This window comes from Rhinoraja longicauda, chromosome 34 (assembly GCF_053455715.1).
Source record: "Rhinoraja longicauda isolate Sanriku21f chromosome 34, sRhiLon1.1, whole genome shotgun sequence".
In the NCBI taxonomy this organism is placed as follows: Eukaryota; Metazoa; Chordata; class Chondrichthyes; order Rajiformes; family Arhynchobatidae; genus Rhinoraja; species Rhinoraja longicauda.
Window position 1 is genome coordinate 7,740,242 of NC_135986.1, and position 24,895 is coordinate 7,765,136.

General features: G+C 50.4%; 1 protein-coding gene across 1 annotated transcript in view; it reads left to right on the forward strand.

Moving 5' to 3' along the window:
• Positions 1-22,694, forward strand: part of LOC144609312 (misshapen-like kinase 1) — a 63,199-nt gene extending 40,505 nt beyond the window's left edge. Inside the window, exons 8-18 of the mRNA XM_078427743.1 lie at positions 4,631-4,654; positions 7,492-7,667; positions 8,846-8,972; positions 10,930-11,073; positions 12,205-12,313; positions 15,743-15,910; positions 16,805-16,948; positions 18,666-18,800; positions 19,728-19,828; positions 20,962-21,111; positions 22,476-22,694. Coding sequence (XP_078283869.1) covers positions 4,631-4,654; positions 7,492-7,667; positions 8,846-8,972; positions 10,930-11,073; positions 12,205-12,313; positions 15,743-15,910; positions 16,805-16,948; positions 18,666-18,800; positions 19,728-19,828; positions 20,962-21,111; positions 22,476-22,694 — 1,497 coding nt within the window. The remainder of the gene's footprint in view (positions 1-4,630; positions 4,655-7,491; positions 7,668-8,845; positions 8,973-10,929; positions 11,074-12,204; positions 12,314-15,742; positions 15,911-16,804; positions 16,949-18,665; positions 18,801-19,727; positions 19,829-20,961; positions 21,112-22,475) is intronic.
• The last annotated feature ends 2,201 nt before the right edge of the window (positions 22,695-24,895 follow it).

Here is a 24,895-nt window from a genome sequence, read left to right on the forward strand (position 1 = left end):
GCCTTTATTCTTAGACAGTGTGTGGCCCCTGGTTCTGGACTCGCCCAACATTTGGAACATTTTTCCTGCATCTAGCTTGTCCCAGTCCTTTTATAATTTTATACGTTTCTATAACATCCCAATAGACAATAGACAATAGGTGCAGGAGGAGGACATTCGGCCCTTCGAGCCAGCACCGCCATTCAATGTGATCATGGCTGATCATTCTCAATCAGTACCCCGTTCCTGCCTTCTCCCCATACCCCCTGACTCCGCTATCCTTAAGAGCTCTCTCTTGAATGCATTCAGACAATTGGCCTCCACTGCCCTCTGAGGCAGAGAATTCCACAGATTCACAACTCTCTGACTGAAAAAGTTTTTCCTCATCTCCGTTCTAAATGGCCTGCCCCTTATTCTTAAACTATGGCCCCTGGTTCTGGACTCCCCCAACATTGGGAACATGTTTTCTGCCTCTAACGTGTCTAACCCCTTAATAATCTTATATGTTTCGATAAGATCCCCTTCTCATCCTTCTAAACTCCAGTGAATACAAGCCCAGTCTTTCCAGTCTTTCCTCATATGACAAACCCTCCATCCAGGGGATTAACCTCGTGAACCAACGCTGTACTCCCTCAATAGCAAGGACGTCCTTCCTCAAATTAGGAGACCAAAACTGCACACAATACTGCAGGTGTGGTCTCACCAGGGCCCTGTACAACTGCAGAAGGATGCAGTTGTCGCATGCCAACCAGTCAACGGAAAGACAATACATGATCACAATCGATCCATTTACATGATAAGGGAATAACGTTTAGTGCAAGGTAAAGTCCGATCAAAGATAGTCCGAGGATCACCAATGAGGTAGATAATAGTTCAGCACTGCTGTACGCTCGAATGTTTTGCACTCTAATGGTGGCCAAGAAAGGGCGGCACGGTGGCGCAGCGGTAGAGTTGCCGCCTCACAGCGCCAGAGACCCGGGTTCCATCCCGACCACGGGCGCTGTCTGTACGGAGTTTGTACGTTCTCCCCGTGACCTGCGTGGGTTTTCTCCGAGATCTTCGGTATCCTCCCACACTCCAAAGACGTGCAGGTTTGTAGGTTAATTGGTTTGGTGTAAATGTAAATTGTCCCGAGTCTGTTGACCTGCGGGGATCGCGGGTCGGCGCGGACGCGGTGGTCCGAAGGGCTTGTTTCCGCGGCTGTACGTCTAAACTAAACCAGATTTAGACCAAAGGGGAAGAAAATTAAAAGAATCTGAAGGAAAAGCAAAGAATGCTGGAAGCACCCGGTGGGTTCGACAGCACCGGTGGAAGTAGAAACAGCTCATGCTTCAGATCATAGAATCTAGTTGGTTTCGTTTATTGTCAAGTGTACCGAGGTACTGTGAAAAGCGTTTGTGGCAACTGGGAAAGTTGCTGTTACAACTGGGAAAGAGAGAAAACATTGGTTTGCAGTTGCAGAAAAGGAAGGCAAGGCGTGCGTCGGATGTGGTAAATACCCTGATAGACAATAGACAATAGTTGCAGGAAGAGGCCATTCGGCCCTTCGAGCCAGCACCGCCATTCAATGTGATCATGGCTGATCATTCTCAATCAGTAACCCGTTCCTGCCCTCTCCCCATACCCCCTGACCCCGCTATCCTTAAGAGCTCTATCTAGCTCTCTCTTGATAGGATGAGAACAAATAACAAGAGGCCCGCCCCTCAGTGCCCCTCACTGAAGAAGGGTCTTGACCCGAAACACCTATATCTTTTCTCCTTCTAAATCCCAGTGTGTACAAACCTAGTCGCTCCAGTCTATCAACACATGACAGTCCCGCCATTCCGGGAATTAAACTGGTAAACCGACGCTGCACTCCCTCAATCGCTTTGCCACAGCCAGTGCCACATCTCTGCTTCTGTGGAGATCGTCCATAGTGCATGTCTCTCCACCACATCAGTAGGTCACCATTGTCTGCACCTCTCCACAGTTGCATTTGTTCTTTGGTGCCATTAGAAGGGTGAGAGGGGATCTTATCGAAACGTATAAGATTATTAAGGGGTTGGACACGTTAGAGGCAGGAAACATGTTCCCAATGTTGGGGGAGTCCAGAACCAGGGGCCACAGTTTAAGAATAAGGGGTCGGCCATTTCGAACGGAGATGAGGAAAAACTTTTTCAGTCAGAGAGTTGGGAATCTGTGGAATTCTCTGCCTCAGAAGGCAGTGGAGGCCAATTCTCTGAATGTATTCAAGAGAGAGCTAGATAGAGCTCTTAAGGATAGCGGAGTCAGGGGGTATGGGGAGAAGGCAGGAACGGGGTACTGATTGTGAATGATCAGCCATGATCACATTGAATGGCGGTGCGTACAGGCTCGAAGGGCCGAATGGCCTCCTCCTGCACCTATTGTCTATTGTGAGGCAGCAACTCTCCCTCTGCCCATTCTCCGGCAGTTTTGTTTTCTGCCTCAGAAGGAGAGATGGTCTCTTTAAGCAGCAAGTTTCATAAGATGTACAGAGTTAAATGCACTCTTTGCACAAAGTGTAGTAGAGTCTGTCCCCTGGAGCTGTGTGAATCACGACGATCGACAGTACCTCAGGATCACTGATTCACCAGCCAGTCCAGCTCCAGCTCCAGCTCGATGGTGACACCTGCAGTGCAGGACCTGCCACTACAAGCTGCAACTCTTTGAATTAGTTTATTGTCACGTGTACCAACGTACAGTGAAAAGCTTCTGTTGTCTGCTAACCAGTCAGCCGAATACATGATCGCAATCGAGCCGTCCACAGTGTACAGATACATGATAAGGGAATAACGTTTAGTGCAAGGTAAAGCCAATAAAGTCCGATCGAGGATAGTCCGAGGGTCTCCAATGAGGTAGATAGTAGTTCAGCACTGCTCTCTGGTTGTGGTGGGATGGTTCAGTTGCCTGATAACAGCCAGGAAGAAACTGTCCCTGAATCTGGAGGTGTGCGTTTCCACACTTCTGTACCTCTTGCCCCGATGGGAGAGGGGAGAAGAGGGAGTGGCCGGGGGTGAGACTGGTCCTTGATGATGCTGCTGGCCTTGCCGAGGCAGCGTGAGGTGTAGATGGAGTCGGTGGAAGGGAGGTTGGTTTGTGTGATGGTCTGGGCTGCTGGCCTTGCCAAGGCAGCGTGAGGTGTAGATGGAGTCGGTGGAAGGGTGGTTGGTTTGTGTGATGGTCTGGGCTGTGTCCACAATTCTCTGCGATTTCTTGTGATCTTGGATAAAGTTGTTCCCATCTCTGCACAATCTTGAACGTGTGTCACCATAACAGCTCTGGGATCTTGGTTTGACCTTAAATCATGGGAGGAATAGACCGGGTAGATGCAGAGAGTCTCTTGCCCAGAGTAGGTGAATCGAGGACCAGAGGACATAGGTTTAAGATGAAGGGGAAAACATTTAATAGGAATCTGAGGGATAACCTTTTCACATAAAGGGTGGTGGGTGTATGGAACAAGTTCACAAGTTTTCGAAGTAGAATTAGGCCATTCGGCCCATCGAGTCTACCCCACCATTCAATCATGACTGATCTCTGCCTCGTAATCCCAATTTCCTGCCTTCTCCCCATAACCCTTGACACCCGTTCTAAACAAGAATCTGAATATCTCTGCCTTAAAAATATCCACTGACTTGGCCTCCACAATGAGACCCACGGATTAACTCCCCTCTGACTAAAGAAGTTCCTACTTGCCTTCTTTCTAAAGCTGCCGGAGGAGGTAGTTGAGGCTGGCACTATCCCAACGTTTAAGAAACAGTTAGACAGGTACATGGATAGGACAGGTTTGGAGGGATATGGACCAAACGCAGGCAGGTGGGACTAGTGTAGCTGGAACATGTTGGCTGGTGTGGGCAAGTTGGGCCGGAGGGCCTGTTTCCACGCTGTATCATTCTATGGCTCTGTGACCTGCTGAAGCTGGTACACGTGTTTCATGTTGCTGTACTTTGTAAATGTTCGAGCATTATGCTTTGTATTCTACCCAAGCCTTCTCAAGGGCCTTATTCATGCAACCAAGAGCGGTGACTAACCGATGTCATATGAACAAGTAATCATCTGCCAACTGTCTGCCCAAGATAACAAAATAATGGAGAATATTTGACATTCACGGCAAGCCCAGTAGTTTAGTTTAGTTTAGAAATACAGCACGGAAACAGGCCCTTCGGCCCACCGGGTCCGCGCCCACCAGCGATCCCCGCACACTAACACTGTCCTACACACACGAGGGACGATTTACATTTGTACCAAGCCAATCAACCCACTAACCTGCACGTCTTTGGAGTGCGGGAAGAAACCGAAGATCTCGGAGAAACCCCCATGCGGGGAACGTAAGACTGCGTACAGACAGCGCCCCTAGTCGGGATGGAACCCGGGTCTCTGGCGTTGCAAGCGCTGTAAGGCGGCAACTCTACCGTCGCGCCACCCGTTTTGAATATAAGCTATTGAATTCTGGAATGATCTAAGGCAACCTGTGTTAACTATGAGTGCCATGCAAATTTATTCCCAAATTGTCAAGTCTCTTTAGTGTTTCTTTGATAGAAATGTCATTATAGTTGTTTGAGCGGCAATGTTGTATATGAATTACCTTCGTGTTTGCTCATGTTTAACTGTCTGCCTTCTTTCCTTTTGCCTGCCAAACTTTGCAAACCTGCAGAGCTATAAGAGGGCAATAGGCGAGGTTAGTGCCATTCTATGTTCCAACGTCGTGGCTTTATGGTTGATGATCAATGTGCACTGCACCTAGGGTCAATCTCGCTTAGCGCTGGGGTTTGGAAGTAAATGTAAATGCATCCCTCCCTCTCTCTCTCTCCCCTCTTCCCCCCCCCCTCTCTCTATTTCTCTCCCTCTCCCCCTCTCTCTCCCTCCCTCTCCCCTCTCCACCCTTCTCTCTCTCCCTCTCCCCTTTCTCTATCGCTCCCTCTCCTTCTCACCCTCTTTGTCCCTCTCCTTCCTCTCTCCTTTTCCCCCGCCCTCTCTCCTTCCTCTCCGTCCCCTTCTTCCCCTCTCCTCTCCCTCTCCACTCTCTTTATCCCTCTCTCCCTCTCTTTTCTCTCTCCTTTTCCCCCTCTCACTCTCCCCCTCTTTATTCCTCTCTCTCTCCCTCTCCTTCCTCTCTCTCTCCTTTTCCACCTCCCTCTCTCCCTCCCTTCCCCTTCTCTCCCCATCTCTCTCTCCCCCTCCCTCCCCCCTCTTGCTCTCTCTCTCCCTCTCCTTCTCCCCCTCTTTCTTTATCCCTCTCTCCCTCTCCTTCCTCTCTCTCCTTTACACCCTCCCTCTCCCCTTCCTCTCCCTCCCTTCCCCTTCTCCCCCTCCCCTCTCTCTCCCCCTCCACCCCCTCTCTCCCTCTCCCCTCTCTCTCGCTTCCTCTCCCCTCTCCCTCCTTTCTCCTTTTCTCCCTCCCTTTCCCTTCTCCCCTTCTCCTCTCTCTCCTTCTCCCCCTCTCACTCCCACTCCTCCTCCCCCTCTTTCTTTATCCCTCTCTCCCTCTCGTTCCTCTCTCTCCTTTTCCCCCTCCCTCTCCCCTCCCTCCCTTCCCCTCTCCCCACTCTCTCTCCCCACTCCCCTCTCCCACACGCACAGAGTTAGCAGCACTGCTGAAGCAGTAATTCAGTTGCAGCAGCTGTGGGTAACATTGGAAGACTTGATGCTCGACTAATACTCAATAAAGCCATTGAGGTTATTGAAGTGAAAGTAGGCTTCAGGCTGCACCATGACATGTGTTTACAGTCAAGGGGAGAAAGATTTCATCGCAACCTGAGGGATAACAATCTTACACAAAGGGTGGTGGGTGTATGGAACGAACTGCCGGGGGTAATGGAGCATTTAAGAAACATTTAGACAGGTGCATGGATAGGACAGGTTTAGATGGATATGGGCCAAACACAGGCAAGTGAGACTCGTGTCGATGGGGCATGTTGGTCGGTGTGGGCAAACTGTGCCGAAGAGCCTGTTTCGAGGCTGTATCACTTTGACCTGCTATATGTCTCTACCTTTATATTCATGAGTGATTGGAGAATTAGGCCATTCGGCCCATCAAGTGTAGAAACATTGAAAATAGGTGCCAGCACCGCCATTCATTGTGATCATGGCTGATCATCCACAATCAGTAACCCGTGCCTGCCTTCTCCCCATATCCCTTGATTCCGCTAGCCCCTAGAGCTCTATCTAACTCTCTCTTAAATTCATCCAGTGAATTGGCCTCCACTGCCCTCTGTGGCAGAGAATTCCACAAATTTACAACTCTCTGGGTGAAAACATTTACTCTGGAAAGATGGCTAAAGGAATCATTGATCAAAGATAGTCAGAGAGTGGACTAGTCTAGTTGGAAATTATATTGTAAGTAGTGCTCATTCCAAACTAATTAAAATTCCATTTAAAACTTACCTGATGGTCCTCTTTGCGTAAATTCTTCAAATGCTGAGTGAATTTTGCAAGATTCCTGCATTTAAGAACAGATTTGATGTTGTGAAAGGGGGTCTCTAGAGGCATGCAGCCCGGAAACAAGCCCAACTCATCCACGCCAACCTAGACACACAATCTAAGCTAGTTCTGTAAAGAAAATTTGCCAAATTTAAGACACATCTCAACACAATCATAGCGACTAGGCGAGGTAAATTCTACTTCTTCTTCTTGCGTATGGCGTGCGCAGCCTAAAGTTGTAGGCCAAGGGTAGACATCGAGGCCAGGGCAGCATCAATTGCTGGGCGGATGGTCTTGATGCCACCAGGGAAAAGTCATTCACGACGTGTGGGATAGACAATAGACAATAGGTGCAGGAGGAGGCCGAAGTCAAATCCCGAGGTAAACTATTAAATGCTCATTATTTATATATATTGAAGATAGGCACAAAATGCTGGGGCAACTCAGCGGGACAGGCAACATCTCTGGAGAGAAGGAATGGGCGACGTTTCGGGTCCAGACCCTTCTTCAGACTGTTTGAAGCATCATCTATTCCTTCTCTTCAGAGATGTCTACAGTTTAGTTTATTGTCACGTGTACGGAGGTACAGTGAGAAGCTTTTGTTGCGTGCTAACCAGTCAGCGGAAAGACAAGACACGATTACAATCGAGCCGTCCACAGTGTACAGATACATGATAAGGGAATAACGTTTAGTGCAAGGGAAAGCCAGCAAAGTCCCATCAAGGATAGTCCGAGGGTCACCAATGAGGTTGATGCTCTCTGGTTGTGGTAGGATACTGCTGAGTTACTTCAGCATTTTTTGTCTATCTTCCTGCACATTATATATATATATATTGATGCTACATTGACATGTAATGTTTATTATGATCCTTATTTTAATTGTTCAACAGTGTGTCAAAAGCTTTCCTCTTTTATTAGGAGGCCATTTTGAGCACTGGCTCGTGGGTGACGATCAAAAGTCTCCATTTTGTTTCTACCTGGGTGATTTCAAGAGTTGAACGTCTTGGGTTGACAGTGTTGTCTGTGTGTGGGCTCCGTTGGGTTGTGTCGCTTCCGACGGCCCGTTGTGAAAGGCCTTCTGCATTTCCCCTCAAGGACATGCTGAACCTGGGCAAGGATGGCCGCCCCGACGAGCTGCCCAAGCCGCCGGTCAAAGTGATGGACTACTCGTCCTCCAGCGAGGAGTCTGGCAGCACCGACGATGACGACGAGGAAGCAGAGAACGAGCGCCAGGACGAGAACCTCTCCAGCTCCGACGGTTCCCGATCAGGGTGCGTACCGGGACGGGGCGATGAACGGATAAACGGTCCTCTATTCACGCCTGTCCCCAGCTGCACCTGAAACGCCCCCCATTCCTACTCTCCAGAGGTGCTGCCTGTCTGTCTGCCCCGCTGGGTTCCTCCAGCTTTCTGTGTCTTATCTTCCGTGAAATGCTTTGTTTGGCATACAAGTCACACGGCAGACCTCACCGAGACCATCCCCACGAGAGACCAAACTGTCCTGGGCCTCCTCCATTGTCAGAGTGAGGCCCAGCGCAAAGTGGAGGAACAGCACCTCATATATCGTTTGGGAAGCTCACACCCCAGTGGTATGAACATTGACTTCTCTAACCTCAGGTAGCCCCTGCTGTCCCTCTCTCTCTCCATCCCCTCCCCCTTCCCAGGTCCCCCATCAGTCTTCCCGTCTCCGACTACATCCTATCTCTGTCCCGCCCCCTCCCCTGACATCAGTCTGAAGAAGGGTCTCGACCCGAAACCTCGCCCATTCCCTTTCTCCAGAGGATGGGTGACGTAGGAAACCTGTCCTATCCATGTACCTGCCTAAATGTTTCTTAAACGTTGCAATAGTCCCAGCCTCAACTACCTCCTATGGCAGCTCGTTCCATACACCCACCAACAATTGTGTGAAAACGTTGCCCCTCAGGTTCCTATTAAATCTCCCCCCCCCCTCACCTTAAACCCATGTCCTATGGTTCTCAATTTCCCGACACTGGGCAAGAGACTCTGTGCGTCTACCCGATCTATTCTTCTCATGTTTTTGACACCTCGATAAGATCTCCTCTCATCCTCCTGCGCTCCAAGGAATAGAGACCCAGCCTGCTCAACCTCTCCCTGTAGCTCGCACCCTCGAGTCCTAGGTTTTGTTTTGTTTAGAGATACAGCGCGGAAACAGGCCCTTCAGCCCACCGAGTCCGCACCGACCAGCAATCCCCGCACACTAACAGCGTCCTCCTACACACACCAGGGACAAATTGCAATCATACCAAGCCAATTAACCTACAGACCTGCACGTCTTTGGAGTGTGGGAGGAAACCGGAGCACCCGGAGAAAACCCCCGCGGGTCACGGGGAGAACGTACAAACTCCACACAGACGGCGCCCGTAGTCGGGATCGAACCCGGGTCTCCCATGTGTCGTCCATGCATTATGTTTTAAATTTTTATTCTTCAGGCAAAACCGTGCCAATGACGGTGACACAGACAGGGTCAGCACAATGGTGGTTCACGATGATGAAGAGCCCGCAGTGGTTGAAACGTCCAACAGCAGCTACGGAGACGGGACGATGATAGTTCAGAGGGTAGGTTCGGTGCTCGGTGTATCCCTCTCGTATTAGAAAAGAGTCCTGGCCTTCGGGAGCAACGCAGAGTTTTGCAATGGCAACCATGGTAACAATGGGATCCAATTCATCGCATAATGTCACTCCTCCATCTGGTCCCTGCTCTGTGGAAGTGGGATTCACTGCCACAGAAGGCCGTTTAGGCCAAGGCTATTAGTTTAGTTTAGAGATACAGCACGGAAACAGGCCCTTCGGCCCACCGAGTCTGCGCCGACCAGCGATCCCCGCACACTAACACTATCCTACACACACTAGGGACAATTTACATTGTGTTGGATAGAACTATTGTAGAGTTTAGTTTAGTGGTTAGAGATACAGCGCGGAAACAGGCCCTTCGGCCCACCAAGTCCGCGCCGACCAGCGATCCCCACACACTAACACCATCCTACACCCACTCGGGACAATATACACACAAACCAAGCCAATTAACCTACATACCTGCACGTCTTTGGAGATCTTGGAGAAAAATTGTCTATTGTCTAAAACCCACGCAAGTCACGGAGAGAACGTGCAAACTCCGTGCAAACTCCGTACAGACAGCACCCAGAGTCGGGATTGAACCCGGGTCTCCGGCGCTGTAAGGCAGCAACTCTACCGCTGCGCCACCGTGGCTGCCCAGGTCAATGGATATAGTTACGGCAGAGATAGATAGATAGTTAACACGTTTAATGCTCTTCATATCACTTATGAACTTATGAAGAGTGTTAAACATGACAGCACAACCTAACGGTTAAGTAACAACAGACAATAGGTGCAGGAGGAGGCCATTCGGCCCTTCGAGCCTGTACGCACCGCCATTCAATGTGATCATGGCTGATCATTCTCAATCAGTACCACGTTCCTGCTTTCTCCCCCATACCCCTTGATTCCTTTAGCCCAAAGACTCTAACTCTCTTGAATGCAAGTTTGGACTTGCTGCATATTTCAATGGAGATCAGCGTTGTACTATCACGACGTTTAAAAAGACAAGTCGTAGGGGCAGAATTAGGCCATTTAGCCCATCAAGCCTGCTCCACCATTCAATCATGGCTGATCCATCTTTCCCTCTCAACCCCATTCTCCTGCCTTCTCCCCATAACCCCTGACACCCGCACTAATCAAGAATCTGTCAACCTACCCAACATCCCAACACCCAACAACCTAGCTACCTGACCTACCAAACATCATAGCCACCTAACCCACCCAACATCATAGCCTAGCCTGGCCTACCCAACATCATAGCCACCTAACCTACCCAACATCATAGCCACCTAACCTACCCAACATCATAGCCTAGCCTGGCCTACCCAACATCATAGCCACCTAACCCACCCAACATCATAGCCTAGCCTGGCCTACCCAACATCATAGCCACCTAACCTCCCCAACATCATAGCCACCTAACCTACCCAACATCATAGCCTAGCCTGGCCTACCCAACATCATAGCCTAGCCTAACTACCCAACATCATAGCCTAGCCTAACTACCCAACATCATAGCCACCTAACCTACCCAACATCATAGCCGAGCCTAACTACCCAACATCATAGCCTAGCCTGGCCTACCCAACATCATAGCCACCTAACCTACCCAACATCATAGCCTAGCCTGGCCTACCCAACATCATAGCCTGGCCTAACTTAAACGTGAAGGTAGACACAAAATGCTGGAGTAACTCAGTGGGTCAGGCACCAGCTCAGGAGAGAAGGAAAGGCTGACAATTTGGGTGGAGACCCTAACTTAAACGTGCTCAGAACACTTACATTAGCCTACAGTGGGGCAAAATCATCTAACACAAAGGCCATTTTGTAATAAAATTCCAAATTCACAGTAGGGTTTCTACTGAATGTGTATGGCTTTTGCACGACCGTAAAGTCGAAGCATCTCACGTCGAGGAGCAGCTGTATATCACCGGCAGTCTTGCTTTTCTCTCCACAGACCCCTGAGGAGGAACGAGGCGTCCTTCATGCGGACAGCAATGGCTTCACCACTCACGTCAATCTGCCCGACCTGGTGAGGCAGAGTCATTCCCCCACCGACACTAAAGGCCCCAAATCACAGCAGGATGACAGCAGAGCTGAAGTGAGTGTGGCTGCCCTCCATCTTGTCTGGAGAAGGGTCTCCAGCCCAAACATCACCCGCTCCTTCTCTCCAGAGATGCTGCCTGTCCCGCTTAGTTCCTCCAGCATTTTGTGTCTACCTTTGATCTAAACCAGCATCTGCAGTTCTTTCCTAATTAAAGAATCTGAAGACTCCCTCCCTCTCTCTCTCTCCATCCCTCCATCTCTCTCTCTCCCCATCTTTCTTTCTCTCTCTCCATCTCTCTCTCCATCTCCCATCTCGCTCTCTCTCTCTCTCTCCCCCTCTCTCTCCCTCCCTCTCTCTCTCTCTCTCTCTCTCTCTCTCTCTCTCTCTCTCTCTCTCTCTCTCTCTCTCTCTCTCTCTCTCTCTCTCTCTCTCTCTCTCTCTCTCTCTCTCTCTCTCTCTCTCTCTCTCTCTCTCTCTCTCTCTCTCTCTCTCTCTCTCTCTCTCTCTCTCTCTCTCTCTCTCTCTCTCTCTCTCTCTCTCTCTCTCTCTCTCTCTCTCTCTCTCTCTCTCTCTCTCTCTCTCTCTCTCCCTCTCTCTCCCCCTCTCTCCCTCTCTCTCTCCCTCTCTCTCTCTCTCTCTCCCTCTCTCTCTCCCTCCCTCTCCCCTTCTCTCTCCATATCTCGCTCTCCATATCTCTCTCTATATATCTTCAGTCAGTCAGGCTATACCTTTGGAGAAGTGTTGAACTAATGCTTCACATTCAAGACCCTTTGTCCAGCTCTGACAAAGTGTTCTTCAACGTTTCTACATTTGCAGCCTGACCTGTGGTGAACTTTGAGTATTTTTTGTTTTCAGTTCTGATTTCCAGCAAATGCAGACTAATCCATTCCCTGAGACTTGTATACTTTAACTGCCTGCTAAAGCTCAGAGAGCAAGTCTTGTGCTTGAGTGTTTCTGGACTCCACCAACTAGCAGTGTGTGTAAGAGGCATTCTGGAGCAGCGTGCAGAAGTCTGGCTAATTATTCTGGCCAGTTTCCTCATCTCACGGAGACAGGAAGCCATTGTTGACATTCTCAAAGGGATAGCATAAACCCTGAAGGGCTGAGTGGCCTTTTCTCATGCTGTGCTTTTGTGGTTGGTCTAAGCCAATGACTGTTTTTTTCCAACAAGATGTCTTGTTTCAGTTTCAGTCAAGAGGCCTGGTGAAATCCCCAGGAATGTCGTCTTTTACTACCTTTGTTGACCTTGGCATGTATCAGATGGGTGCTGGTGGGGAATCCATACAAATCGCTGGTGAGTCCAGAAATATACTGTTTAGAGATACAGCGCGGAAACAGGCCCTTCGGCCCACCGGGTCCGCGCCGACCAGCGATCCCCGCACACTAACACTATCCCACACCCACTAGGGACAATTTTTACATTTACCAAGCCAATTAACCTACAAACCTGCACGTCTTTGGAGTGTGGGAGGAAACCGAAGATCTCGGGGGAAACTCACGGGGAGAACGTACAAACTCCGTACAGACAGCGCCCGTAGTCGGGATCGAACCTGGGTCTCCGGCGCTGCTTTCGCTGTAAGGCGGCAACTCTACCGCCGCGCCACCGTGACCGGCCTTCTTATAAAATCATGAGAGGAATAGACTGAGTAGACGCACAGAGTCTCTTGCCCGGAGTAGGGCAATCGAGGACCAGAGGACATGGGTTTAATGTATTGTGTTCTGTTCTAGGCACCAAGTTATCGTAAAGATGTTGTCAAGTTGGAAAGGGTGCAGAGAGAGTTTGCGAGGATGTTGCCAGGACTTGAGGGCCTGAGCTATAGGGAGAGGTTGAGCAGGCTGGGACTTTATTTCTTAGAGCGCAGGAGGATGAGCGGTGATCTTGTAGTGATGTACGAGATCATGAGAGGAATAGATCGGGTAAACACACCGAGTCACTTGCCCAGAGTGGGGAATCGTAGAACTAGAAGACAGAGGTTTACGGTGAGGGGGGAAAGATTTAATAGGAGCCTGAGGGGTAACTATCACACAAAGGGTGGTGGGCTTAAGAACAAGGAGGTAGTTGAGGCAACTTTTAATAAACATTTGGACAGGTCGAGGATAGGAAAGGTTTAGGGATATTGGGCAAAGGTAGGTAGGTGGGACTAGTTAGTGTAGATGGGACATGTTGATCGGGGTGGGCAAGTAGTTTCCACACTCTATAACTTACGTCCTCCCTACCCATGTCACCCAAACTCCTCTCCTCAGTGGTGGCTATTAAAACACCCTCGTTACACAGGAGTGCCAAATTGCAGGAATTTAATCTGCAATGAATCGAAGGCATTGCTGGGGCAGCTCAATGGCACAGCGAGTAGACTTACTGCCTCACAGCGCCAGAGACCCGGGTTCCATCCTGACCACGGATGCTGTCTGTACGGAGTTTGTACCTTCTCCCCGTGACCTGCGTGGGTTTTCTCTGGCATATCATATCATCATATCATATATATACAGCGCGGAAACAGGCCTTTACGGCCCACCAAGTCCGCGCTGCCCAGCGATCTTCGGTTTCCTCCCACACTCCAAAGACGTGCAGGTTTGTAGGTTAATTATCATATCATATCATATATATACAGCCGGAAACAGGCTTTGGTTAAATTGTAAATTGCCCCCAGTGAGTGTCTTTTTTTCGATTTAGAGATACAGCGCGGAAACAGGCCCTTCGGCCCACCAGGTCCGCGCCGCCCAGCGATCCCCGCACATTAACACTATCCTACACACACTAGGGACAATTTTTACATTTGCCCAGTCAATTAACCTACAAACCTGCACGTCTTTGGAGTGTGGGAGGAAACCTAAGATCTCGGAGAAAACCCACGCAGGTCACGGGGAGAACGTACAAACTCCGTACAGACGGCGTCCGTAGTCAGGATCGAACCTGAGTCTCCGGCGCTGCATTCGCTGTAAGGCAGCAACTCTACCGCTGCGCCACCATGCTGCTCCAGATTGCCTGTTGTGGTCTCTGGAACTTTCCAGGCGCTTGCTTTCTCCCCTTGTAAGACAGCACGGCTCCAAAGCTGATCCAGTATCTCCTCGGGTAATTCATGCCAAGTTTAGCGGGGAGCCCAGCTGCCAAACACATGGCAGTGGCTTAGAATCACGAGCATCGCGATGGAGAAAATAGCTGAACAGACCCATTGTCTGGGGATTTAAAGTGAGCGCATATCGCCCCCTGTGGGTGGTAAAAGGGGAACGAGAGGCTGCAGACTGCCTTCCTCTACTTCTTTCGTGTCAATCATCCATGTTTCAAACGTTACATCGCTGTCATCGTCCGTCCTGAAAAGGGCCCAAGCTTCCGGCCACAATCAGTGGGAGCCATCACTTGTACAGTAGATGATGGTGGTAGCAGAGTTAGCACAGGACATGTCCAGTTTCCAGCCCTGCCACATGGATGCTTCTGCTATGGGGCCTGCAGATTGCCTAAAAAGACATCAATCTCCAGAAATCCCCAGATAATACACAGTGATACAGCGTGGAAACAGGCCCTTAGGCCCAACTTGCCCACACCGGCCAACAAGGGGTCACAGTTTAAGGATAAGGGGGAAGTCTTTTAGGACCGAGATGAGAAAGTTTTTTTTCACACAGAGAGTGGTGAATCTGTGGAATTCTCTGCCACAGAAGGTAGTTGAGGCCAGTTCATTGGCTATATTTAAGAGGGAGTTAGATGTGGCCCTTGTGGCTAAAGGGATCAGGGGGTATGGAGAGAAGGCAGGTACGGGATACTGAGTTGGATGATCAGCCATGATCATATTGAATGGCGGTGCGTACAGGCTCGAAGGGCCGAATGGCCTACTCCTGCACCTATTTTCTATGTTTCCATGTCTCATCTACACTAATCCCACCTACCTGAGTTTGGTCCATATCCCTCCAAACCTGTCCAATCCATGCGCCTGTCTGACTGTTTGTTAAACGTTGCGATAGTACGTGCCTCAACTACCTCCTGTGGCAGTGCATCCGATACACCCACCACCCTCTGTGTGAAAACATTACCCCTCGGGTAAATATTAAACCCCCCTCACCTTAGTCCTATGTCCTATGGTTCTCGATTCCCCTACTCTGGGTAAGAGATGATTGTTCACGCTTCATAAATTAATGTGATAAAGGAATTCTCTGCCTCAGAAGGCAGTGGAGGCCAATTCTCTGAATGCATTCAAGAGAGAGCTAGATAAAGCTCTTAAGGATAGCGGAGTCAGGGGGTATGGGGAGAAGGCAGGAACGGGGTACTGATTGAGAATGATCAGCCATGATCACATTGAATGGCGGTGCTGGCTCAAAGGGCCGAAAGGCCTCCTCCTGCACCTATTGTCTATTGATAGGGGCAGAATTAGGCCATTCGGCCCATCAAGTCTACTCCGCCATTCAATCATGGCTGATCTATCTCTCCCTCCTAACCCTATCCTCCTGCCTTCTCCCCATGACCCCTGACACCCGCACTAATCAAGAATCTATCCATCTCTGCCTTAAAAATATCCATTAAGAAATATACTAATTCTTGATCAGTGCGGGTGTCAGGGGTTATGGGGAGAAGGCAGGAGAATGGGGTTGGAAGGGAGAGATAGACCAGCTGTGATTGTATGGCGTAGTGGACCTGATGGGCCGAGTGGCCTAGTTCCGCTCCTGTCGCTTACGACCTTTTGACGGTGGTTAACTCTGGTTGTTAATAAACTCTTTTGTCTCCTCCTCCTCCTAGGATTGAGTATCAGCGACGTGAGCCGACTAAACCAGCAGAAAAACGAGGACAGGAAATGCTCAGTGGTGAATGTAAACCCTGCCAACACTCGGCCGCACAGCGACACGCCAGAGATTCGCAAATACAAGAAGCGTTTCAACTCTGAAATACTCTGCGCCGCACTGTGGGGTCAGTAATGGAAGTGTTGACTCTTAAATGTCCCTTGGAGAAGGGTCGCCACCCGAAACGTCACCCATTCCTTCTCTCCCGAGATGCTGCCTGACCCGCTGAGTTACTCCAGCATTTTGTGAATAAATACCATAAATGACCCTGTCACTTCTGGATTGCTCCCTGTTCAGATCGGTGCGTCACAGAGTGGAAACAGGCCCAACTTGCCCACTCCGGCCAACACTAGTCCCACCTGCCGCCGTTTGGACCATATCCCTCGAAACCAGCCCTATCCGTGTACCTGTCCAACTGTTTCTTAAACGTTGGGATAGTCCCAGCCTCAACTACCTATTTGTGGAATTCTCTGCCAATTTGTGGAATTCTCTGCCACAGAGGGCAGTGGAGGCCAATTCACTGGATGGATTTAAAATAGTTAGATAGAGCTCTAGGGACTAGTGGAATCAAGGGATATGGGGAGAAGGCAGGCACGGGTTACTGATTGTGGATGATCAGCCATGATCACAATGAATGGCGGTGCTGGCTCGAAGGGCCAAATGGCCTCCTCCTGCACCTATTTTCTATGTTTCAACCTCCTCTGGCAGCTTGTTCCATACACCCACCACCCTCTGTGTGAAAAGGCTGCCCCTCAGGTTCCTATTAAATCTTCTCCCTCCTCACCTTAAACCTGTGGTCCTCGATTCCCCAACTCTGGGCAAGAAACTGTATCTACACGATCTATTCCTCTCATGACGATCTGTACCTCTAAAGTAAACTAAACTCTAAATGTGATCTTACCTACGTGGTGCGTAAATGCCACATGACTGGCCTCCCTCCCTCCCTCCCTAATGGGGTGGGGACACATTATGTTTGTTGTCGTGAGGCTGGTTCAACCTTGCATCCTGTGCTGTGTTGAAGGTGTGAATCTGCTGGTGGGAACAGAGAATGGACTCATGCTCCTGGACCGAAGTGGGCAAGGCAAAGTCTACAGCCTCATCAGCCGCCGGCGTTTCCAGCAGATGGACGTGCTGGAAGGACTCAACCTCCTCATCACCATATCAGGTGAACCTTTTTACCCCTCTGGAACCCAAGCTAATGATCCTGGCATCCACACGTTTGACAGCACTGGGCCCGTAATTGCTGGAGTTTAGAAAGACAGGGGGGGGGGGGGATCCTCATTGAAACCAAAGATAATAGAGAGGAGCAAAATAGACCACTCTGTCAAAATCACCTTTATTGAAGTGTAGGCCCCAAAGGAGCCATTTTAGTAAGCAAAACCCGCCGTCCGTTATGCCTCTCGCAGTGTAATCAGTGTTTTGGGGGAACAGTATAATAAAAATGCAGAATATATCTCAATAGACAACAGGTGCAGGAGGAGGCCATTCGGCCCTTCGAGCCAGCACCGCCATTCAATGTGATCACGGCTGATCATTCTCAATCAGTACCCCGTTCCTGCCTTCTCCCCATACCCCCTCACTCCGCTATCCTTAAGAGCTCTATCTAGCTCTCTCTTGAATGCATTCAGAGAATTGGCCTCCACTGCCTTCTGAGGCAGAGAATTCCACAGATTCACAACTCTCTGGCTGAAAAGGTTTTTCCTCATCTCCGTTCTAAATGGCCTACCCCTTATTTTTAAACTGTGTGGCCACTGGTTCTGGACTCCCCCAACATTGGGAACATGTTTCCTGCCTCTAACGTGTCCAACCCCTTAATAATCTTATACGTTTCGATAAGATCTCCTCTCATCCTTCTAAATTCCAGTGTATACAAGCCTAGTCGCTCTAGTCTTTCAACATATGACAATCCCGCCATTCCGGGAATTAACCTAGTAAACCTACGCTGCACGCCCTCAATAGCAAGATCTCATCTATCAATTCACAGATTTGTGTTATTTTTCTTTTTAAATGTTTCTGCAAGATTCTGCCTACTAAAATGGTGTCGTGACCTACTACGGTTTTTAGGGTCGAGTGGTCTATCTTGCTCTGCTCGATCATCTTTGATTGAAACCGACCGAATAGTGAGCGGCCCGGATAGAGTGGATGTGGAGAGGATGTTTCCACTGGTGGGAGAGTCTAGGACCAGAGGGCACAGCCTCAGGATTGAAGGGCGTTCCGTTAGGAAGGAGATGAGGAGGAATTTATTTAGCCAGAGGATGGTGAACCTGTGGAATTCATTGCCACGGAAGGCTGCGGAGGCCAAGTCAGTGGACATTTTATAAAGCAGCACGGTGGCGCAGCGGTAGAGTTGCCGCCTTACAGCGAATGCAGCGCCGGAGACCCGGGTTCCATCCCGACACAGGGGGCCGTCTGTACGGAGTTTGTACGTTCTCCCCGTGACCTGCGTGGGTTTTGTCCGAGATCTTCGGTTTCCTCCCACACTCCAAAGACGTGCAGGTTTGTAGGTTAATTGGCTTGGTAAATGTAAATATTGTCCCTAGTGGGTGTAGGATAGTGTTAATGTGCGGGGATCGCTGGTCGGCGCGGTCCCGGTGGGCCGAAAGGGCCTGTTTCCTCGCTGTATCTCGTGTTTAGAGATGCAGCGCGGAAACAGGCCTGTTTCGGCCCACCGGATCCACGCCGACCTTTTCTCTAGAGAGATGTTGCCTGGCCCGCTGAGTTACTCCGCCATTTTGTGCCAAGCTCCTTGCTGCATCGGCATCGTGAGGAGAAGCCCAGCGAGGTTTCAGGAGAGAACGGGGAGCGGTGTGTTTTTATTTTCATTTTTGTTCCAAGGGAATGCTGGCAGGGCGTGATCACCTTGTTAATCCCCCCCCCCTCAGGTAAACGCAACAAGCTGCGAGTCTACTACTTGTCCTGGTTACGGAATAAGATTTTGCACAACGACCCTGAGGTGGAGAAGAAGCAGGGATGGACCACTGTAGGGGACATGGAGGGCTGCGTGCACTACAAAGTGGGTGAGTAGTCATCCTCGCGAGCACAACTAGGCCGCTCACATCATCCAGTCTATTTGTCCCCCTCGGCCCCTGTTCTCCCACCTTCTCCCCATCATCGGCGGTCACTGGAAGCGTGCATGGCTGTCCTCTCCATTGGGTGAGGACGCCTGTGCGTGACTTTGTTTAACGTGGGGAGACTGGTGCACAGACAGTCCTTGACAGATCTGGGTCAGGATCCAGTGGCGTGGAGTCCAAGACGACCGGGGACCCTTTTCTGCTGCAGCCTTCATCCATCCGCCTTCCCTGCCGTTGTGACGCTCCACTAAAGTCAGCCATCACCCTCTGTTTGTTCCAAGACAATAGACAACAGACAATAGGTGCAGGAGGAGGCCATTCAGCCCTTCGGGCCAGCACGGCCATTCAATGTGATCATGGCTGATCATTCTCAATCAGTACCCCGTTCCTGCCTTCTCCCCGTACCCCCTGACTCCGCTATCCTTAAGAGCTCTATCTAGCTCTCTCTTGAATGCATTCAGAGAATTGGCCTCCACTGCCCTCTGAGGCAGAGAATTCCACAGATTCACAACTCTCTGACTGAAAAAGTTTTTTCTTATCTCCGTTCTAAATGGCCTACCCCTTATTCTTAAACTGTGTGGCCCCTTGTTCTGGACTCCCCCAACATTGGGAACATGTTTCCTGCCTCTAACGTGTCCAACCCCTTAATAACCTTATACGTTTCAATAAGATCTCCTCTCATCCTTCTAAATTCCAGTGTATACAAGCCTAGTCGCTCCAGTCTTTCAACATACGACAGTCCCGCCATTCCGGGAATTAACCTGGTAAACCTACGTCACCATCGAGCGCGCACTGTCTCCAGCTGGGCGGGATCTTGGGTCTCGGGAGGGGGAAGAACGCTGTGGTGTAATAATGTGATGTTTCTCCTCACAGTGAAGTACGAGAGGATTAAGTTCCTGGTCATTGCTCTGAAGAACTCTGTCGAGGTTTACGCCTGGGCTCCCAAGCCTTACCACAAGTTCATGGCATTCAAGGTGACTTTCTGTTTTTGTTCTGGCGCCTACTGTCTCCACTACCTCGATCCTAATAGCTAACGACAGGGGTGCGGCCCAGTGGATCTGGGTCCTGGCAGGGGCGGCCCGTGACGTTTTTGGGCACGGGGGTGGGGCACGGGGGTGGCGTTTGGTGCGCGGCGATAGAGTTGCTGCCTTACAGCGAATGCAGCGTCGTAGACCCGGGTTCCATCCCGACCACGGGCGCCATCTGTACGTTCTCCCCGTGACCTGCGTGGGTTTTCTCCGAGATCTTCGGTTTCCTCCCACACTCCAAAGACGTGCCGGTTTGTAGGTTAATTGGCTGGGTAAATGTAAACACTGTCCCTAGTGTGTGTGGGATAGTGTTAGTGTGCGGGGATCGCTGGTCGGCGCGGACCCGGTGGGCCGAAAGGGCCTGTTTCCGCGCTGTATCTCTAAACTAAAACATGGTGTGGAGTGGTGCTGGGTGGGTGTAGAGGCGGCAGAGTGGCGCTGAGGGGCTTCGGTAAAAATGACCGCAGCCATTTCTCGGACCACTCCGCCATTCAATCATGGCTGATCGCATGTCTGCTCCGCCATTCAATCATGGCTGATCTAGCTCTCTCTCTGAACCCCATTCTCCTACAGCAGAGGGGTGCAGAGAGGGGGGTGGCAAAGCAGGTCGAGGTCACTGTGGTCAGTCTCTCTTCTCCCGTCCAACAGAAAATACAAAGGGCTAAAAACCCTGTGCTACCAGCTTCTTCCCCGCTATTCTCAGACTACTGTACGGTCCCCCAATAAGCTAGGGAATCCTCCGACCTACCTCATTGCAGACCGTGCGCTTTTTCTCTGTACCTGGTGTGTGTAGGATGGTGTTAATGTGCGGGGATCGCTGGGCGGCGCGGACTCGGTGGGCCGAAGGGCCTGTTTCCACGCTGTATCTCTAAATCTAAATCGAAAAGTCTAAACGTACCTACTCCGTACAGGCAGCGCCCGCGGTCAGGATGGAACCCGGGTTTCTGGCGCTGTAAATGCAGCAACTCTACCGCTGCGCCACCGTGCCGCACATTTCTCAGAGGGTGGATTAGTTTTTGAATTGTTGAAAAGTATTAAAGAAACCCCCTTTTGTTTACACTTCCCCCCCCCCCCCCCAGTCATTTATGGATCTGCCCCACCGACCGTCTCTGGTTGACTTGACTGTGGAAGAAGGGCAGAGGTTGAAGGTTGTTTACGGATCGAATACAGGCTTCCATGCGGTCGACGTGGATTCTGGGAATACCTACGACGTTTACATCCCGGTGCACGTAAGTCTTAAGGCGTTATCGTTATCGTTCACTTCGTCAGCACAAAATGGAGGATACACGTGCTGGAAGGGAGGGTGGAGGCTCACAGGAACACTGCACCTTAGTTAGAGGGACATCCGCCATCGAGACGTGGCTTAAATAAGCGTGGCTTACATCCCCTCGCTCACATAGAAACATAGAGAATAGGTGCAGGAGGAGGCCATTCGGCCCTACGAGCCAGCACCGCCATTCAATGTGATCATGGCTGATCATTCTCAATCAGTACCCGTTCCTGCCTTCTCCCCATACCCCCTGACTCCGCTATCCTGAAGAGCTCTATCTAGCTCTCTCTTGAATGCATTCAGAGAATTGGCCTCCACTGCCCTCTGAGGCAGAGAATTCCACAGATTCACAACTCTCTGACTGAAAAGGTTTTTCCTCATCTCCGTTCTAAATGGCCTACCCCTTATTCTTAAACTGTGGCCTCTGGTTCTGGACTCCCCCAACATCGGGAACATGTTTCCTGCCTCTAACGTGTCCAACCCCTTAATAATCTTATACGTTTCGATAAGATCCCCTCTCATCCTTCTAAATTCCAGTGTATACAAGCCTAGTCGCTCCAGTCTTTCAACATATGACAGTCCCGCCATTCCAGGGAGTAACCTAGTAAACCTACGCTGCACGTCAGCACAAAATGGAGGATAAATGTACTGGAGGGGAGGGTGGAGGCTCACAGGAACACTGCACCTTAGTTAGAGGGACATCCGCGATCGAGACGTGGCTTAAATAAGCGTGGCTTACATCCCCTCGCTCACATAGAAACATAGAGAATAGGTGCAGGAGGAGACCATTCGGCCCTTCGAGCCATTCAATGTGATCATGGCTGATCATCCACAATCAGTAACCCGTGCCTGTCTTCTCCCCATATCCCTTGATTCCACTAGTCCCTAGAGATCTATCTAACTCTCTTTTAAATCCATCCAGTGAATTGGCCTCCACTGCCCTCTGTGGCAGAGAATTCCACAAATTCACAACTCTCTGGGTGAAAAAGTTCCTTCTTACCTCAGTTTTAAATGGCCTCCCCTTTATTCTTAGACTGTGTGGCCCCTGGTTAATTGGCTTGGTAAATGTAAAAATTGTCCCTAGTGGGTGTAGGATAGTGTTAGTGTGCGGGGATCGCTGGGCGGCACGGACTTGGTGGGCTGAAAAGGCCTGTTTCCGGCTGTATATATATGATATGATATGATATGAAACTAGGAGGTGCAATGGCTAACAATTGGTAGTTCAACAGCAACACGGTCCCAACAGGCCAATGAATACCAGTGAGGTTTCCACGCTGCATGACTCCGACTCTAAAGCTCTTGTCTATTGCTGTCTAAATCCAGTCCCATATGATGCCTCACGCCATCGTGATTCTGCCCAACACCGCTGGCATGGAGATGCTCCTGTGCTACGAAGATGAAGGTGTCTACGTGAACACCTATGGCCGCATCATGAAGGATGTGGTGTTACAGTGGGGAGAGATGCCAACCTCTGTGGGTAAGTTCACTTCACTTCAGTTGACGGTCGGTCACGTGTACCAAGGGACCGTGGAAAGCACGTAGGGGAAAAACTCCAGATGCTGGCATGGAATCGAAGGTGGACACAAAATGCTGGAGTAACTCAGCGGGTCAGGCAGCATCTCAGGAGAGAAGGAATGGGTGACGTTTCGGGTCTCGACCCTTCTTCAGACTGATGTCAGGGGAGGGGGCGGGACAAAGATAGGATGTCGTCGGAGACGGGGAGACTAGTGGGAGAACTGGGAAGGGGGAGAGGATGGAGAGAGAGGGAAAGCAGGGACTATCTGAAGTTAGAGAAGTCTGAAGGTAGAGTAGGGCGGCACGGTGGGACAGCGGTAGAGTTGCTGCCTTACAGCGAATGCAGCGCCGGAGACTCAGGTTCCATCCTGACTATGGGCGCCGTCTGTACGGAGTTTGTACGTTCTCCCCGTGACCTGCGTGGGTTTTCTCCGAGATCTTCGGTTTCCTCCCACACTCCAAAGAAGTGCAGGTTTGTAGGTTAATTGACTGGGTAAATGTAAAAATTGTCCCTAGTGTGTGTAGGATAGTGTTAATGTGCGGGGATCGCTGGGCGGCACGGACTCGGTGGGCTGAAGGGCCTGTTTCCGCGCTGTATCTCTAAATCTAAAAAAATTTAAAATCAATGTTGATACCGCTAGGGTGTAAGTTGCCCAAGCGAAATATGAGGTGCAGTTCCTCCAATTTGGGCTGGGCCTCACTCTCACAATGGAGGAGGCCCAGGACAGAAATGTCAGAGGGGGAGTTGAGGTGCTGAGCCACCGGGAGATCAGGTTGTTTAAGGCGGACTGAGCCCTTCGATTTAAACCATCTCGAGCCGAAACGTCACCCATTCCTTCTCTCCCAAGATGCTGCCTGACCCGCTGAGTCACTCCAGCGTTGTGTGTGTCTGCCTCCGTGGGTAAGTTCAGTTCAGGTTAGTTTATTGTCCCGTGTGCCGAGGTACAGTGGAAAGCTTTTGCTGCGTGCTCACCAGCCAGTGGAAAGACAACACACGATTACAATCGCAGTGTACAGACTATCGCAACGTGTTAGAAACAATGAGACATGTACGTGGCCAGGGCAGGTTTAGAGGGGGATATGGGCCAAACGCAGGCAGGTGAGACTAGTGTTGATGGGACATCATGTTGGTCAGTGTGGGCAAGTAGGGCCAGTTTCCGCCCGGAAAACTCTGTCTCTATGACTTTAGAGTCTACTATGAAAGTAGATGAGGAGGGATTTCTTTAGACTTTAGAGATACAGTGTGGAAACAGGCCCTTCGGCCCACTGAGTCCATGCTGACCAGCGATCACCCCATACACTAGCACTATCCTACACACTACACGATGTACAAACGCCTCCACAGTTGGGATCAGACCCAGGTCTCTGGTGCCGTGAGGCAGCAACTTTACCGCTGTGCCACCCGTGAACTATTTTAAGTGAGAAGTCAGTGGAAGATGCCCCAATAAAGGGCTCGATTGTAATCGGGTGCAGTCTTTCCGCTGACTGGTTAGCACGCAACACCAGCTTTTCACTGTACCTCGGTACACGGGACAATAGACTAAATGATCAAATGTACGGCGTGTATTTGCTTTCATGTATTCAAGAGAGCGTTGGATACAACTCTTGGGGCTAACGGAACCGAGGGATATGGGGAGAAAGCAGGAACGGGGTATTGATCCTGATTTTGGATGATCGCCCATGATCATGTTGAATGGCAATGCTGGTTGGAAGGGCCGAATGGCCGACTCCTGCACCTGTATTGCGTGTTTCTATCACGGTGCAGTTTCCGTCACTGACTGATTGCCCGTGTAACTGGCCTGCCTCTCTGCTTTGTGTCTCTCTGCGTAGCATACATCTGTTCCAATCAGATCATGGGTTGGGGCGAGAAGGCCATCGAGATCCGGTCGGTGGAGACGGGTCACCTCGACGGAGTCTTCATGCACAAACGGGCACAGCGGCTAAAGTTCCTGTGTGAGCGGAATGACAAGGTAACCGTGGAGGGAGGGCAAGGGGCTTGTCATCCTTCAATGTACAGAGTGCAATCAGCACAGAGAAGATTTACCAGGGTCTTGCCAGGGCTGGACGGCGAGAACTATGGGGAAAGGTTGAGTTGAGCAGGCCGGGACTCTGTTCCTTGAAGCGCAGGAGGATGAGGGGTGATCTTATAGAGGTGTACAAAATCATGAGAGGAACCATGAGAGGCAGACGCACGGAGTATAGGTGAATCGAGGACCAGAGGACATACC